Source organism: Hippoglossus hippoglossus, chromosome 10 (genome assembly GCF_009819705.1).
Source record: "Hippoglossus hippoglossus isolate fHipHip1 chromosome 10, fHipHip1.pri, whole genome shotgun sequence".
Classification (NCBI taxonomy): Eukaryota; Metazoa; Chordata; class Actinopteri; order Pleuronectiformes; family Pleuronectidae; genus Hippoglossus; species Hippoglossus hippoglossus.
Genome location: NC_047160.1, coordinates 19574509 through 19593416, shown reverse-complemented (window position 1 = coordinate 19593416; position 18908 = coordinate 19574509). Strand labels below are relative to the sequence as shown.

At 39.3% G+C, this 18908-nt stretch overlaps 1 protein-coding gene across 7 annotated transcripts in view; it reads left to right on the top strand.

Moving 5' to 3' along the window:
* The window catches only part of diaph2 (diaphanous-related formin 2), a 337820-nt gene that overhangs the window by 91888 nt on the left and 227024 nt on the right, over positions 1-18908 (top strand). For all 7 annotated transcript variants that reach the window (XM_034597177.1, XM_034597173.1, XM_034597175.1 and 4 more), the window contains exons 7-11: positions 769-908; positions 13602-13676; positions 13773-13842; positions 15184-15320; positions 18257-18365. In XM_034597177.1, the coding sequence (XP_034453068.1) occupies positions 769-908; positions 13602-13676; positions 13773-13842; positions 15184-15320; positions 18257-18365 (531 nt within the window). The remainder of the gene's footprint in view (positions 1-768; positions 909-13601; positions 13677-13772; positions 13843-15183; positions 15321-18256; positions 18366-18908) is intronic.

Genomic DNA, 18908 nt, shown 5'->3' with positions numbered 1-18908 from the left:
TTCTACACAGGTTCAGTGGGAGTAAAGATAATGTTCATCATTTTATATTAAAATCTCTTTCATTGGTATTTATGTTGATGGTTGTTGCTAAGACAGACTACACTATCCAAAGCTCTATGTAATATACAATGTTGATGTCAATGTGATCTTGGAACGTGAGTGTGTGATCGTGTTTCCCTGCTATTGCTGCCAATGAATGGTGTCATTGTTTAAATGTCAGTGTAGCGACATGTCCCCAGCGCCCTCTGTGGAGATTATACACAAGAATCAATTTACCTCAAGCAGGATCTGCTGCAGATACCATGAAGAGCTTAGTGTTTGGGGTTTTCAGCGAGTAGTCCATCATTACAGTCTTGGCTGATTGAGAAAAAGAGAAGTTTTGGCCAGCTTTTTATCACTGGCACCTTTCGTGTGAATCCAAAAACACATGCTGCTTGTTATTGATCAAACAACTGTTTCTACTGAAAAGAGATAGTGACCGAGCAATGCATAATCCTCTTCCTGTGTAATAGGATGTTTGTTTTCTCATTTCCGTGGAACAAGTCGTGTATTTCGAGCCATATCGATACAAATCAATGTTTCATCATTGTTCACAAAACTATAATAATAGTAATAATAACACAAGGTGCTTGATAAGAGGATAAACCAAATAAATAAAAAAATAAAATGAAGGGATTTGATTGAATACATTTTTACACATTAACACAGGTGTTGAAGTCACAGTGATGATATTTATCTAACTTCTGTCCTGTTGTTTCCTATTTCCAGGGTGGACTAAGGAACAGTAAGCATGAGTGTACACTTTCATCGCAAGAATATGTCCACGAGCTGCGTTCTGGCATCACAGAAGAAAAGCTGCTCAATTGCCTGGAGTCCCTCAGAGTGTCTCTCACCAGTAACCCTGTCAGGTAACTCAAACTTTTTTTAATACGCTGTACTTGATTATATGCAAACACCACAGGTCAAAATCAAAAGAGCACTCACTTTTAATCCCACAATTTTTGTTCATAAATATAAAATCTGATATGAAGTGTCATGGTGCTGAAAAATGTGCCAGTACCTGCTTCTCTTAGATCTGTCATGAACCCATATGAAAACACAATTTCAGATGTATTTCTCAGCTCTGTCCTGCTGAGCTTTGATTGGCCCATGGGCCTTTCATTACCAGGCGGGGCCTCACTCTCTCCTGTACAAGAGATCTTCAATTTTAATTTGGTCCCACGAGTGCAACGGAACCCTCAGTGACAGCAGATCCTCTAAATTATTTACCGGCTCTCTGTTGAGGAGATGTTTCTTAATGTGAATCAATGAATGGTGCATATTAAATGGTCATTGGATAAGTGAAATAGTTTTTATGTTGACCCGGGTACAGAGAAAGGACCTGCCAGCGCTGCCCCAGAGGAGCTTTTATGTTATCTGTGTGGTACCACCAGCATTATGCTGGCGTCCCTGTAAAGCAATTAGTAACAAAAGAGGAAAAAAAGAGAAACTAATTGTTTTGTGTTGCTAAACTCCTGCAGAGTCAAACATCCATACATATATTCAACAAGCTTTTTATCAGGAACACGTGTACATCTGCTTTTACATCGAATTATGCAATCAGACATCAGAATTTTAATAACAAAACCATGCAGATCCCCCTTAGGAGCAGGGATGTCACGAGAACCAATATTGTGGGGGGTTGCCCTCAAGTATATAGGTGTGTGTGTGTGTGTGTGTGTGTGTGTGTGTGTGTGTGTGTGTGTGTGTGTGTGTGTGTGTGTGTGTGTGTGTGTGTTGAACATCTATTTTTGTGATAGAGGAGGAAACAGCAGATCAGCAGATATTATGTGATACAGTTATGTCAACATGGACCAGCATTTAAAGAAATGTCTACAACTAAAATAATCAAAGCTGTTTGTATTTTATTTCATGTGGCTTCTAATAAATTGCTCAGTGAGTTTATTTAGAAATGTATATAAGCAACACTCCTTTCAAACTGAGGGAGTGGTTATGGAACCATTATGATTCACATGACATGCTGGTTTGTAATAGATATTTAGTTGGCTATCAAGGGAGTAAGAGTAAGTTATATACACTTACAGGAACCATTGATAGATTTATAATGTACTAAGCTTAACGAAAAGCCACATTTTACATGTAATATGCTATATAATAAAATTAATATCTGAGTAGCTAAGTAATTATCCCTGGAGTGATTGTAGAGCTGTGAAGTCGGTCTCTCCAGTCTCCAGCAAGCTGTGGGAAGTCAAGTCAGCTTTTTCACTCGGAAAGGCCAACTGGTGCCAAGGGGATTTAAGGCCAGGCCAGGCCAGGCTTGCCCTGTGGGTATTTTCAAATGGCTGAACCTTTGACCAGCATGTAAGGGACCGCTGCTTTATGGAGGAGTCACCTCCCACAGTTTGCCAGATCCATCCAGGGAGAAAGTCGCTTTCGGGTGTGTGTGACTCTGGGAAGTGTTGACTACCATTCGTCCCTTGCTCGTCCTTACACCCCTCATTATGCCTCTCCTGGGGAAAGGCACTGGCTATTTTCTCGAAGCAAGGATAAGGTTACTCCTAATTAATATGAATGCACTTAATTATCATGGATCACAACACAGGAAATCCACATTTGGTTTGCTACACTTCTGACTCCACTATGTTAATGTAACCTTTGTATGGTACGTTATCTTATACTGAAAATAAACCACGAAGTAGATGGCGGAGCACGGCATTCATGCTTGTTTTAACTCACACCTTTGGATAAGGATTAGCTGGCTTGTTTTTAAATATTAGTATTTGGGGAAATTTACTATAAATTTTACCAAATAAAATGAGGAAATAATTCTTGGTAAGAGCTGTCTAGTAATACGCCTGTACAAATGTTACATCTACTAATTTGTGGATAATATTCTACCATTTATTTCACAATGATAATTTACCTCACAGTTAAAATAGCATCACATATTTTTAACTGCAGATGCAACCTCCCATTCTGGCAGGAAATGTCAGGGTATAGCCTAGAGCTGAAGGCCAGCAAATGTTGTCAAAAATAGTCTAACCTGTGTTCAAATATTTTGGATAAAGCAAGATTATAATTTTAACATCTTAATCAGGCACTTAATGTTGGAAGAATCCCTCGTAAATTGCCTTAAATTCTGGTTAATTCACTTCTGCCTTGAAGCTCCATTTTGCTTAGGATTAAAATATCTTGATGTTATGAATTTTATCATAACAGATGAATCCTGTCTCTGTGGGAGGCTAAATATATATTTTTCAAATGTCCACTCAATTAGCTCCTTTGCACTTGTCTACTCTATTTTTAGGCCAAACAAATTCCCTCTGAATGTTTATATTGGAGAAAACTGAGGCATACATTATTTCATCACACTATTAAATCTACATATTTTACCTGAGGGAGACACCATGCAGATGGGCTGACAAAAAACCCCCCAGTAATTTACAGAAATATCACATTTTGTATTTTTTCAGCAAACAAGAACAGATCCATTACTTTTTTAATTAGTTTATTAGAATTATATTATCAGAATTATTCACATGTTCTGCCTGGATTATTGATTATTGATATGATACAAGTGGGCCTGTTAATGCTAAATTAATATCTTACATGATTAGCAACCTTGAATAAATGGTTGGAGTCGGTCTTCTCACATCTAGCCCAACCTCTTTCTATTAACTTCTATATTAAATGTATCTGGATTGATAATTTGACAATTACAATTTTAGCCCTGATCCTCATACAAGGTTGTAGCTGTAAAATAAATTATACGGTATTTATATAAAATAAATATTGTGATCATTGTTTAAACAACTGATTGAAAACCAGCTTCTAGAGGCATTAAACGCAGCTCTGCACACTGACATGAAAGTCTCACCAGGAAAGTGTTGTTGCTCTTCACAGTGCTTACCATTGCTTTTTGTTTTCCTGTGGTGTTTGGGCAGACGGCTAATTTGCTCCCAGAAGCCTGTGTTTGTCTAATAGTTTAATTGGCTTCGCTGTGCACCTGTTTGGCAGCACAGGTGGCCACAGGGCCATTGTGCTGAGGGCCTTATCTCCCAGGCAGTCCCACACAGGTGTGTGGCATGCAGCCTTTGCAGATCTGCCCACAGATGGCATTGCCTGGAGCGTCCGCTGCATCCTCTGTTTCCACTCTTTTCTCCTCATCAACCGTGTTTTCCACTTCCCTCTCTGTCAGAATTTCCCAAACCATTTTTTTTTGGTTATCTTCTGCTTCATTTTCCCCCCTTTTAATTTTTATCATTTTGAAACACGCTTATTAATTTTCAGATTTACTTATCACACATTTCTTACGCCACTGACATGAAGTGAAACACCAAATTGAAGAAGGTTACAGTCCTTGGATCTTTTTAGTATGGCTTTGTTTTTCCTTTTTAATTCTCAGCTCTCTCTATTTCACATGTGAAAACTGTTTAAAGATCCATATAAAACATATCAGGGAGTTGTATGTGTCAATAGGCAAAACACATCTCTATTTACTGTTTACAACCACGAAAGCAGAACCTCATCTATTTTCTATCATGCATGCATACATGAGAAGGCTTACTTTACTTATACACTAAAGCTGAAAGGAATCGGGTTAAAGCTCACTTTCTGGGATCCATTTCAACTGCTACTACATCAATAGACTTTCCAGTATGAAAAAGGAAAGAGGTTTTAGTGGTTTTGGGCAGCAGAGCACACATCCATGGGCCCAACCTTTTGAGTTCCCTAGGTTTAGTCCTTGGCATTATGCTATGACTCTGTCAAATCCCAACAGTGACTTCCATATTAGATCTGCTAGCTCTCCGATCCCTGAGACATATTTAAGCAAAATTTAACTGGCCACCTTTCTTTATACTATGTGAAATCTTGACGCTATAAGCGAGACATTTTCTCAGGGGCTTCTTTCTTGTAGGGTCTTTCTGTGGAGGAGGGAGACATTTGCTGACACCAGAGTTTGTCCCTGTGTGTGGATACTCGAGGTGTGGGTTGTTAGGATGATCTTCTCTGCCACACGGGGTGTCTGAGTTGGAATCAGTCTCACCAGCTTTTCCCAGTTAAATGCTCGTAGCTGAGCACCCAGGTCTGCTGGGACATCAGTCATGGGCTTTTTATGAGCTTTGGAGGTACTATGCTTGTTAATGTAGAGGTCGTCGTCCTACTCACTGACTGCCTTAATGCCCGTTGTGATACTCCAGCACTGACTGAAGTACAGCGGGAGTGCTACCTGTGTATAACTGAGCAAAGATCTTTAAAGAAGTCGGATTCCCTTATTCCCGCTTTTGGTTAAAGATATATACCATTGCCCAAACACCACAGGAAAAAAAAAAGCAAGGATATATATATAGATATATAGATATATATCTATATATAGATATATAGGGAATAATGATGAGACCCTTGTGATCATTATCGATACAGGCTGATATAATTTTTGTTTCCTTGATATACATTTTGGCTTTATCGCCTTGCTTACTGGAAAGGGAAAAAGATATTGGTGACCTTGATTGTCACCTCATAATATTTCGTTTGGTTCATACTCAAATCAAAACCAAGATAATTAAAAGGTGTCAAACAAGCCACTCCCTTGGCACAGATGTTATCACACTTTTAGTCTTATATCTCCAGCTCATCCTCCCTTGGCCTCTTGTGTCCACTGTGATCATAACAGCCAATTAACACCAACACAAAGGATCACATCCATCTGTCCATCTGCCATTGTGACTTCCGGAACATATATAAGGATCTAAGCGTCTCACAGGTGGTAGATGCCCCCTCAACAGCTCAGGCCGGTAAATCTTGTCTGGAACAAGTGTAACTCTCTTTGCAACTGCAATGACTTAACACAGCACTGATGCAGTAAGTGATTGTTTGAGATACAGTAGACATCAATGAGCCTGTTCAGTCTGACAGATTCTGGTTTTGATGTGAAAATAGCTCCCTTTCTGAGTGACTCATCAATAATTGATCCCCTGTATTCACTTTCATAGTGGGTAGAGGCTAAATGAGACTCTATGTCAATTTGAACATTTTAAATATAGTATTTTTAAAAGGCCTGACATCCAAAGTAGAGTTTAGGGAGACATCCTACCTAAGGGCACATCAAACAAAGTTCCTGTCCTTCTCAGCACTTTGTAGGGTAATGGGAACCAAATCTATTTGATTTACTATGATGATGATCAAGATGTAATATCCTCCAGATATGGATGAGGAAGGGCGGAGGACAGACACAAACTACCTACGTAGATGCAAAAGAAGTAAAGTTGGGAATAAAACTTTCTAGTGTGGTATTTGTCTTTGCACTATGGGACTCTACTCTCTCGACTCACACTTTCATTACAAGCCGGCCTCAAGGCCTCAAACAAGTTTTCTTTGTCAATTGTCAAGTAGAAATGAGACAGTACAGATTCAACAAAAATTATGCAATAGTTTACAGAAACATTTGACTCATCAGTGAATCCAAATTTATTTTTGTCCTTCAGTTTTCAGGCTGGTACCACCAGTCTCATTTTACTGTAGAGTTTTATGTGACTGTTAAGTTTGACACACATCTTACGACCCTTTTCTCAATGGATGTCATGAGCAGACAGAAATGAAAAAGTTAACTAGTTTTTACCCTTGTGGCTGACTTCACAGATGACGCCTGCCCTTCTTCCTCTGCGGCAGTGAAAACGATTTTGGAGACATAAATGTCCTGACTGTCTGGGGATATTTTAAGAGTGATGCCTATTTGATTTTATGACACCATCTGTTAACCTCCAAGATAGTCATATCTGTTATGGCCCCAGAGTGATACATACATAATTAACAAATATCTGATTTGAATTCCTTATGGATTCAGTTGGAACTTGTCTTGCTCGGGTAAAGGAAATAACGAACATTTCTGTCAGATATTGTAATTTTTATTACCTTATTCTTCATTTTGTTTCTAATTTTTCGAATCTTCAGACCTGATAAATTGTGTAATGTTTTCGACACGTCTATTTTAATGATACAGCTCGAAAATAAAATCATTGATTTCCTTGACATTGGATTACTTTAACAGTTCCCAACATCCTAGAAAGGTATTAATGTTTTCTGGTAGGTGGGACATAACCGAAAATCCCCAGACACCTTTTAAATAAACATCTGAGCAGGAAATCTGTCCAATCTGGTCCACATTCTCAGAGTGATGTGTATTTGTTTCTTCTGTTATGCTCAGGTATAAAAGCATTTATCTACTTTCCCAACATACGGAAGTCGTCTTGTCTTCTCCGGCTTTAACGAGCGCTGCAGAGCTGTCCTAATGTTTTAGTAGTTCCCAGCAGGGATCGAATTATTTCACAAACATGCACGCACATTCTGGTGAGGTGCACGCTGACACGTTGCAAAAGGTTTTTATACATGTACTGTAAAAGGTGCCTGCAACAAAACAAAAATGGCAACTTTATAGCTTTGAAAATAATAGAACAAAATAATCCTTTCTTTCAAAGCAGTGCTTGCCACTGTCTTTTCCTTTTCCTCCTTGAAAGATCAAACTCATCCCTGCAGAAGCCAGAGGAATGTGCGGATACATCAAACACGATGAACCTTTGTCTGATTCTTCAAAACATGTACATATTTGTTAAATTAGTTCTAATGAATCAGGTCACCGGCTGTATGACTAGTTTCCCTCTTCCTTCACTTAGTGGTGAGTTGGGTTAGGTATCATTCACATTTGAACCAATACAGCATTGGTACATGGAACTCAGTCGTTTTGTTGTTGTTGTTGTTGTTGTTGTTGTTGTTGTTGTCGTCACTGCTGCAGTGCTGACATAGTAAATACTATGATGTTTGATCATGAATCGTATACAATTCTGATTTATTGTAAGATTTCGGATGCAAAAATAAATCTCACATACTGCTGTAGAGCTCTAAATGATGTGTTGGTAAGATATTGCCTCGCCAACCAGTGTCAAAGAATTAAACTATGTGAAGATGTTGATGGCACCTCTCTGTTTCCTCATGGACTGTGACTGCTGCAGGTATAGCTTGGCTTTCTTCCGGGCTATTAAAAACACACAACTCATTATCTTTTAAAAATTGTGTTTTTTAAAATCATGAATCACCTCACACATCTTACAGATGTTGATACTCCTCTCTCCAATCTGTCACACTGCTTTTATTGAAGTCACACACACAAGTACAAGCATTTCAAGTTCCAGAAGGAAATATGGAAGAATCATTTTGATCTTTAGCCTTTTTTTTAGAGCCACATTCATGGAATCAAGCTGCCTGACACTCAAATATCCCCCAAATCATTTTTGAGTGCTGCACTGCTCCCATTCCTGGGCTTACAGCACCAGTCACATGATGGAGTGCTGTGACCAGGAGATTGTTACCTGCCTTGGCTCTAATATCAATGTCAGTACCCAAAGGTGATTGTGAGAAGGTCCTCTGCTGCAACTGATGCAAGTTTATCTTTACAGCTTGTGATTCTAGGATCGCTCCGTCATTACGTTACGTTATTTGTGATGCATTTCGTTTAAAAATGCTCCAGCCAGGAGATACAGCGGTGAGAAGATATCAGGACTCCTAAGTGCAGTGACATGGCCCTTGTTACTTAAATGAAGAGTGTTCATGTTACCTGGATACACATTCGAAGGATATCCACCAAGTGTTTTCTTTCAGATACAGTGCATGCCAATGACATGACTCTGTATGTGTAAATGCTAGTAATTTCATAAGAAACATTTTTAATTACTGATACTTCTGGTTATAATCTCCTTTTCATGCCTCAGTCGTTCAATGACTTCAATCTGGTGAGTCAGCCATTGAGTCCACTGCTGGCACACGCATGCAGCACGCTCTCATGCACCACGTGAATGACAGGTAAACACATAACAGTTGCATAAGGCTCCAAGAACAACTGAGCCTAAGAAATATCAACAGTACAAAATGACCCACTTGGGGGCATTCTTTAAGAAGAGCAATATTAGCTTTTTGATTTCATTCATCCATTTCCTGTTATAATAGGAGATTAGTAATTGCTCTGATAATAGTGAAACGGTCACGATTCCGTAAATAGAAAAGGAAACCTGTGTGACCACATATCTTTAAAAAAGTAATTCGCTGTTCCTAAAGTTTATTAATATTTAAATGAAGTACATAACAGTTATAAAGGCCACGACAATAAATACTTTTTACAGTTTTTTGAGATGTGAAGAACACGGAGCTACATTTAATATAGGGTATCTAATGTCTGTCATCTGATAAGCCCTGAGCATTACAGTTATTTCAGAAGGCTATTAAATTGATCAGAGCATAATATAGCTCTATGTTTGCCAGGGTAAGTCACCAAGCAGACACTGGTGGTGCTTGGTTTCAAGCCATAATGCTCAGAACTATTTGTTGCAAAGAGCATCAGGCCTCAGTTGTAGTAATGTAGCACTGAATAGGTCAGTGGTCCCACAAAGGAACTGTTGTATGCCTTTGCCTGTAATGCACTATGAAATATATTGCACTTGCTCAGAGGCTTTTGAAAACAAAGGTCCCCACCTAGCCATGATAAAATAATAAAAGTGGTCTATAGACTGAAATCAATGCGCGTACAAGCCATCTCAACACAAGACCAGTGATCAGTCAAACCGAATGGGCGAAGAAGTTTCTACCTCTCACCATTTCTATCGCTGTGGAGTCGCTTGCTGTGACTGGTGATGTGGAGGGAACTTTTCATCATGTGCCGTAACGTTTCCCTTGCCAACTATTCGCTAACTCTACACACGCTCTTTCTCACAGTCTGCAATGACAATTTCAGCAGTTTACTGAACTAAATACACAGTAACCTGTTGTATTCCCTTGAGTAAGTGGTCCCAGTCATGAAATGTGTCCATAGGAAGTGTAAAGAGCCGTGTATTGTAACAGGATTACACGTATGATGACTGAACTACTCTTGCAGATCTTTTAGTTGAAGCCCTTTTTCAGTGTCTCAGTGAAGCACCTTGAAGTGCAGTGTGGAGTGAGCCGTGTCAAGACCGTCTGAATGATGGAGTGAGAGGAGGCGATGGACTTAATGTCACAGTTTTTAAAGCAGGCTCACTTCTGTTCAGCTTGAAAATACTGTACATATTAGTAGTAATTTCAATATACATGCACATATTTTCTCATGGTGTTTAGCATTGTCGCATCACAGCGAGATGGTTTCAGATTTGAATCTGCTGGCTGTTAGGAATATTTTTCTTACTCGAGATTGAATGTTCTGTTGAAGTTTTCCTCTGCCTCCTTGATAAACTGGTGAACTGTCCAGGGTTTATTCAATGATGCATGTAATGTAGGCTCCAGACCCCATGGTGACCCTGATAAGGTTAAGCAGAATAGAAGTGCATTTGATCAAGCATGATTACATTTGTCATGGCAGCACATGTCAGACAGTAAAATATTTTGGCAGACAAATGCTATTTGACAGGAAGACAATGTCAAGTTAAGTTCCCAAGATAGACTTCTGAATATGATCTTTGGTGAACATACATTTTGTCAGCAAAGATACTGTTTGTGTCTAAACCTTTATTTATGGGCCAATCTGAAGTTTTCATTACATGCGTGTCATAGTAGTTAACATATAATTAAACTCTATATACCATACAACTGTATCAAGCCAGTTGAAATAACATGAAATAAGAAATTGCTTCCCCAAGACCGACCATTAATATTTCATTTTGCCTGCGGAATATACATGATTGCAGAAAGTAACACAATTTGGTAGCACTTAACTAGAGGATTATAGCCATCAATATTAGATGAACAAGTCCCCCCCCCCCCCCCAAGTTAATGAAATCCTTGGATGTGTGCCCACATTAGACGAAGAGTCTGATAAGGGAAGGATTCGATCTCTTGTTCCTTCAATGTTGAATCACTACATCGATGTTTTAATGGCCGAGAGAAACGAGTTTGTTATGTTTGACCAAACATGAGCTCAACTCTACGATGCAAGTGTTGTTGCTCTTCTTCTCAAGCAACAAAGGGCTATGATTCACTATGATAATGCTGTAAGATGTAAATGTTGCTCTTGATAATCAGTGTACAATAAAGAAAACACATTCTTATAAAGGAAAGGTAGACATGTAATACAATGTACACACCCATACTGTTGCTGCTAGTAAATTTATTTGTGTTAGCTGTAATAGTATTTTTTCCTCTGAGGTGTTTTTTCTCTGATTACTAGCGAAAGGGCTATTTCACAGCCTCAGGACGGACACTGTAGAAGCACCATCTCTCATTTTCTTTGTGGTAACTTTGGGGACATTTAGAAGGCGAGCTGCAGGGTGTACGTGAGGGGACAGAAAATGATCGACAGTCTGAGATGCAGGGAGGAGTCTAAACATTTAGTGCCTTAGAGAACCTTGGAGGACTCCATTATGTTGCAACCTGCAGCAAGATGTACAGTTCTGATGAAAAATCTGCTGCTCACACGATTCCTTTCTCTCCTTTATTTTATGCATTTTGCAGTTTTAGTTTACATTCTGTTTTAATGAATGCATCTTCTCTGAGAGTATTTATTACAAAGCTCTTTATCTTGTTCTGTGAATAGTCAGTAATTATGATGGATTTCTTTTAAATCATTTTACAAGACTGTGTGTGTTTGTACTAGATTCATCTTCATCTATCTTTTTTTTTTTAAATCTCTGTTCATGAAATGATTTTCAGTAAAGCTTTTCAATGCAATTTTATTCATATCCTAAACATCAGGGGTCTTTAATGGCTGGATGGAAACAATTGATATTAACAAAATAAATGTCAACAACAAACCAAAAATGTAAGTGGTGTATTGTGGGTTTCTTTATTTTCAAAGTTTGAGCACTGGTGTCAGACAGATGTTTAGCATTTAGTGTAGCTGCACATAAAAGTGAGCTTGTGGCTCACACTGACCACTGGAGTGGCTTTTCTGGCTCTTTCTCTTGGTCCCAGTCAGCGGAAGGATGGGTTCATGGACTGGTCATTGTGTGACAGCATCTGTGTTTGTATGTATGGAAGCTCATTTCCAAACATACCAGATGTCCAGTTTCACTTGTTTCCTCCAAAGCCTCCCTTCTGCTCTGTTTGGAGATCGTGGTGGCACTCGCCATGAGGACATTGATATCTATATAGAAAGACAGGAAAAAGATTTTAAAAAATGGCGAGCACCGTCAAAGCACTGTTAGATATGTGATGTTTGAAATAGTAAATCCTCCACATGTTCTTAATGCATAAGGTGTTACAGTCTTCATCAGTGCCCTCCTCACACACCTTGTTCAGCTTGCACAGCATTCATTCAATCCCATATTACAGTTGTGCTGTGTAATAAACAGAATTTCTTTTCACAAATATTGGTTCCATTCCCTGCCCTCTGAAGACTGACATTACCATCATTACTAAGGAGCATAAACAAAGACTGTGGATTCACTGGATTGTGCTCCCTCAGCCGTGTCACCTACTTTCCCTCTTTGTTGTCCTAGGTGCTAATTTACCCCTGCCACCTCTGCAACACAAATATATACCACTGTGTTATTATTTTTGCAGAAAACTGAGCTGGTTTGTTTGTTCTTTTATGGAAGGAAGGGGAAAATTCTAACCAAATAAACCAAACTTTCAGACTGGAAGACTTTATGTAAACAGACATTCATACATTCATAACATTGTGGTGTTTTGTTTCTATTAAGAAAACAGATCATCATTATGCACCACAGTAAATATTAATAACTTATTAATTGGTTTTGCTCATCCTCTGATGAAATTTGAGTAGCAGTGGGTTGTAGCGTGTGCTAATTTAGTCACAGATCAAAGAAATACCTCAACGCCACCATTTGCCTCAGGCTATTGTATCTTTCCCCTAATTGAGGGTTTTTTCTGACTCACTGAGTCAATACAAATTACTTTAATACTCAAGCCATTATTATTTCAAATCATTGTCAAAAAGGCGGGATAACTCATTGACTTGTGCCCTGTAAATTTCATAAAATTGCCCCATGCATTTTGTGTTATTGACAGTTAGGGGCCTGGAAACAAGTGATGCTAATGACATAATCTGGTTGTGACCACACTGGGCCTCCCACCCTCCTCTCGCCTCTCTCAGACAAATAGCCTCATCTGCACTGGATCATTTGCTGTCTTCTGATACGCTGTGGCTTATAGCCAATTATCTCTTGCGATCCATTATTGATTACAGTGTTATCTTTCTTGTATTGCTTACTCTTTTTGGCTCAGGAATATAGCTGTGCACAGGGGGGGGGGGGACTGTATACAAAGTGCTTAGCGGTTGGAACACTAAGTTAAGATGGGTGGGAGTTCATTTCCTTGAAAATGACTACAGTTTAAATTCAAAGTGATTGAGACTGTATCCACTCTCATGGAGAGGAAGGGTGTATTTTGATTTGCAGCTCTCCCTGTTAGGAATTAAAAACCACTACAACCATCACTTTATCACAGTGAGTGTTAAACCTTTCATATTAGTCTGAATGACTGATTTCCTCTGAGGATAATACAATATTGCTTGTGTTTGTTTTCTCCTGTGAATCAACATGGCTTACAATAAACCAGGAGGGCAATAACAATTTTGACAGAATATTAGTAACTCGTGTTTATGTGTCTGTCTTTTTGTTTTCTAGCTGGGTGAATAACTTCGGTCATGATGGTCTTGGTCTTCTTCTGGATGCTTTGGAGAAGCTGCTGGACAAGAAACAGTGAGTGATCTCCTCTGATGTCCCATCTCTGTGCCAGTGTTACAGTTATAGGTTCTGCTCATGACATCACCATGTCTCTTTCCATTTGTTTTTCAGGCAAGAGAGTATTGATAAAAGGAACCAGCATAAACTTATCCAGTGCTTGAAGGCTTTCATGAACAATAAGGTTTGTATGAATCAACGAAGAAAAGACGATACATCCAGTTGATTTGTAGGATTTCATATTGCACAGATATAATAATAATAATAATAATAATAATAATGATTTTATTTTCATTTGAAATAATTCATACAAGAATAGTGTAAATTATGCCTATATCTTAAGGTCAGCTTGTGGTAATGTCTTCAAATTTACTACAAACACTAAAAGATGAACTGATTGCAAAAGGTCAAGGTCATGTGACCCTACGTTGTTTTGAACACAATCTATCAGAAACGCCCAACGTGAATATCATTACACGTGGCACAAACATTCACTTGGATTCAAAGATGGACTGATTAATTGCTGGTGCCTGAAGCTTCCTGTGAATGTCACATATTAGGACTGCCCACAGGGAATTTCATTACAACTGGCACAATTGACCTCAACTCATGGATGACTTTGGTGGTCAAAGGTCACTCTGACCTCTCAAACACATGTTTAACCTCCTGAATGTAATATCATCTCGAGGGAACTGTTTCAAATTTGACTTTGAATTAACTGATAGGATCTCAGTGGTCAAAGGTCACTGTGACCTCAGAAACATGTTATTGGCCTCTTGAAGGTGATATAACGGAGTGGAGGGAAATTCTTCAACTTTGGATCAGTTTGTCACTTGGACTCAAAGATGAAGTGATTATATTTAAGTAGTCAAAGGTAAAGGTCACTGTGACCTTATATGAACCTGGAAAAAAAACATGTTCACGAAAACTTCACTGCGGTTGTTCGCCTCCGCCAAATAGAACCGCAGTTTGGTAATTCTAGTTTAAACCGATAAATTAAAAGACCAATGACACTGGATTCACTTTCTCTTTGAAATTTCTAATAGGACCTCAGGTGGCCAGATTTCCAAACACGCTTTGAATCTGGACTCTGACAAGCATTGGATAATGGGACAGAGAAAGTGAAGCTAATTTAGCAAATTTCTAGCTCACAGTCTCAGATCTTTTAATTATCCTTTTTAGGGAGGTCTGGCTCATTTCTCAAAAGTGGCACACATTTCACGGATAGATGAACTATTGATATAGCTTCTCTTAGAGTTAATCCCCACACGTGGTCATCTCTACCCGTTCCTCCAGTTGTGGGCAGACTAAAAGGTACAGGAGACTATAAGTATTTCTCCCTATAGTCCTGTCCTGAATTGAATTAATTCATCATCCTCTCCATTTTCTCCCATGGCCTCGTTGTCCCTCCTTAAAAGACAATTAAGGAAAGTGAAAGTGAAAGTTCTACATGAATGCAAATGCTCTCATTAATTTATACCCAATGGAATTTTTCCTCTATTCCCCCCCCCCCTCTGTTTTACAGTATGGACTGCAAAGGATCTTGGGAGATGAGCGGAGCCTGTTGCTGCTGGCTCGAGCCATTGACCCCAAACAGACCAACATGATGACAGAGATTGTCAAGATTCTCTCTGCCTTTTGTATTATTGGGGAGGAAAACATGTAAGTTTAATTGCATTTCATTTCACATCTTGCTCTCGAACATGTTCCCAGGTCTTTTATATGATTAAAGAGACACGTGTACAGTAGAAAGATTATGATTAACATATCCAAATGGGGATATTTCTTTAACTTTGGTCAGTACACAGTTAATGTACTGCGAATATGTTTATAAATATTTGATTTAGTGCTCAGAAGGCTACTTGGTAGAGTTTTCTTTCTCTGGTCGCAGGTGTAGGTGGGCATGCAGTATCCTTGCCTCAAACCCCCCATGTTTCAAGATACAAAAATAGCACGGGCCAAAATGCCAAACTCAAGGTATCAAAACAACAGTTCACAAACCAGTGGGTAATGTTACGATGAGTTGCCACTTGGGTTCATAACAGCCCCGTAGTTTACATAGTCCACAAAGCTTTTTGTGGAGTGTTTATATTTAAAAAAATTACATCTGGTCCAGATTTCAGCATCAGGTTTCTGAAAATTGTTAGAAATAAACGTAAAAGTATTTGCATGGGCATGCTGGAAATATATTTTTGTGACATGAGTGAAGTAACCATATAAATACTTCTGACTTGCCACAATTTAAAGTTGGAAGCAAGTTTTCAGAATTCAGAGTAAAGTGAGGGAAACTTTTCTCAGTAAATAACAGCTGTTTTGGAAACCTCACAACTTCATTTCAAAATCCTGACTAATGACAAAAAAAGAAGAGAAAGTCCAATGATGAAAGTGATGTGGTCCATCTCTGCTCTGTTTACACCCTCTGCAAGGTTTCTGAAACAGCAAGACGGATGGTTGCTTCTTGTAAACACTGGAATATCACCAAAAAACAAAATGCTTCAATCCTCTCCCACAGGGGGGGCATGTAGTCATACAGAGATTGTGCCACAGGCATACATGTGTACTCACAGTGGGCACATGGTGCAGTTTCAGCTGACCTCAGACAGTACAGGAACCTATTGAGTCACATGGTCGGATGATGCAGTTTAGTCTGTTTAATGTGTTGAACTACTCAGTGTAGTTTGCCACAGATACACAACCTGGCTGACAGCTTATAAATTGGATTTAGGGGAGTGCTTTTTTTTATTGTTTCCCACAGGGCCAGACTAGAATAACAATGGCACTTCAAAGTCAGTTTATGCAGTGCTGGAAATAAACTAACCCACAAATTCTGTTGGAGAACAGTGTGTCTGTACATCACTGACCATCGAAATGGACTTTTATGTCTGTAGTTCTGAACCCTCATCGTGCAAAAGGTTGATGAATATCAAGGAGTGTGTTTCTTTGTCTTTACAGTAATTTTATCTATTCAGGTTTACTTTTATTTCAGGACATTCGAGAGCATTTTTATTTGTTTGAACAGTTTCAGTTCAATTTCCTAAAATCACTGTTACAAATAACGAACTGCTCCTACATAACACCCCCTCATCACCACCTGTGCTTTCTACTCATTTGAAAATGTTCTGTTTTTTGGGGTCAGCAGAACAGAAATGCTCTCTTATTTTAACAGTCAATTACTTCATTGGCTTTCTGGAAGATGACTTCCGTCTTGTTAAGTTTACACAGTGGATTTTTTATGCATGCAACTATTCTAAGCAGATACTGGGTGTGTAGTTAGTAAGCATCTCTCTCTCTTTTGCGCTTTCAAAGTGCTCAAGAAGACATCGAAGTAAACATGGAGATCTTTTCCATGATCATAGCCCGACATTAAATGTACGTATCCTGTGGAAATGACAGCCAAAAGAGCTGGAGCGCCACTTTCTTGTTCAGAAACTTCTCTGCCAGCCAATGTTGTGACGTTGGCTCGTGTTCAACACCCACTTCAGCTGACAGCATCAAACGGGAACACAACAAGTTAAGCAGATCTATCTCGCCTGTTTTGAAGCGTCGTCTGAACTGGCTTTAAAGCTACTCAGTATGCAGCTCCCCATGCTTGTCTGTGACTTTCTAACCCCTATCACAGAGCATGGCCGTTCAATTTATCTCTGTGTCAGGCTTACTCCACACGTACAATCCTATTTGTCAGACAGATGATCTCCCTCGCTCACAAAGAACTGCCACTATTTTGTCATTTTGAAAGTGTTATTTTTTTGGGTTGATATACACGAGGTAATAAAAACGGCAACAGCCTCAGTGGCATGTGTGATTACACATGTTCTCACATATATAAACTGGCATTTCAATATCTGGCCGAGCGTGACTATTGATTTGTTATTTGATTTAACACAGAGAGGAACTTGTATTTCAGGCTAAGGGCTCTTCTGTACCCACAGAAGTATTATGGTTGCGGACAAGGGTGTTAAGCTGTTCACTAGCTCTACTAATGAAGGTAAAATAGCAAAAGGGGCCCCGCAGTGACAGAGAGGCCACCTGTTGCCAGTTTTTGTGTATTCATATTGTAAATCAGTGTTAAGGTAAGTGCTCAGAACACATCAATTAACTTTTTATTGCAGTCCTCTGTTTGTTTTTCCATCTGTGTGGTTCAAACTTTCTCTTTCATTCACGATTCAGAGGCTTAAATTGCCCAATGTCCTATTTAGCCAAGCTGCCTGGAGCCCTTGCAAGTACTCTAAATTGCTTACCTTCTCAATAGGTGTATTTGCACATTAGTCTGGCGGTCTGTGCAATCATTTGCGCCCCCTTCTCATCCAACCAAACACAACCAAATCCCCACTTTCGTCGAGCATCACCCTAGTAACAACTATGATGAATCAAAATTAGATACTGAAGCAATAATGAACCGAATTATATACAAAGAGATGGAAAGCAGCAGCATTTGTCAGCGTGACCAAAGACTGGCTGTCCACACTGACACACAGGGGAAGATAAGATACATGGTGTTTGAGCTGAAAATTGTGAGTAAATGTCCTGTCAGCGAGGTGATAAAAGTGTTTGTTGACTTTTTTTTGTTTGCCTGCTCCCCGCTCTCTGTTTTCTTCCAGCTTGGATAAGATACTAGCGGCCATGACAATTGCTGCAGAGAGGAACAATAAAGAGAGATTTGCCCCAATCGTTGAAGGGCTGGAGAACCATGAAGCGCAGCAGCTCCAGGTTAGTGATCGTTCAGCAAAAAGCACTTCACATAACCTTTTCATAATTATCAGGCATTCTTCACTACCCGGCTATTACCCTTCTGAAAGATAAACCTGATCTAATAGTTCAGTGGCAGAGCTAAAGACCAATGCAGGCACCACCTTTGTCACTTTTAAATTACATAATAAAATCAGTGATAAACGAATAATGACTGAATCACTAAATTCAGTCATTATTCTGTGGAATACTTTTTTTTTCTCACCCATTAATTCAACCCTAATTAGTCCGGTGTCACTCACTCAAATTCAGTTTTTGTCATGGAGACCCCGTTTGATGTGAGACAAGACCGAAATTGACAGTTGCGTCACTCTGGGGACCGTTGTACCTCAGCCTCAGCTGTCTCCGTACATGTGTTTTTCTCTGTCTCTCTTTGTGTCTTCCTGTCCACTTGTCAACCCCGCAGCACCTCCAGCACATGATGGGATGTGATGGTGGGGCTATTGAAATGCCCCCAGAGGTCCATCACCACTGTTTTAATCAAAAACACCTGCTTCATTGAGC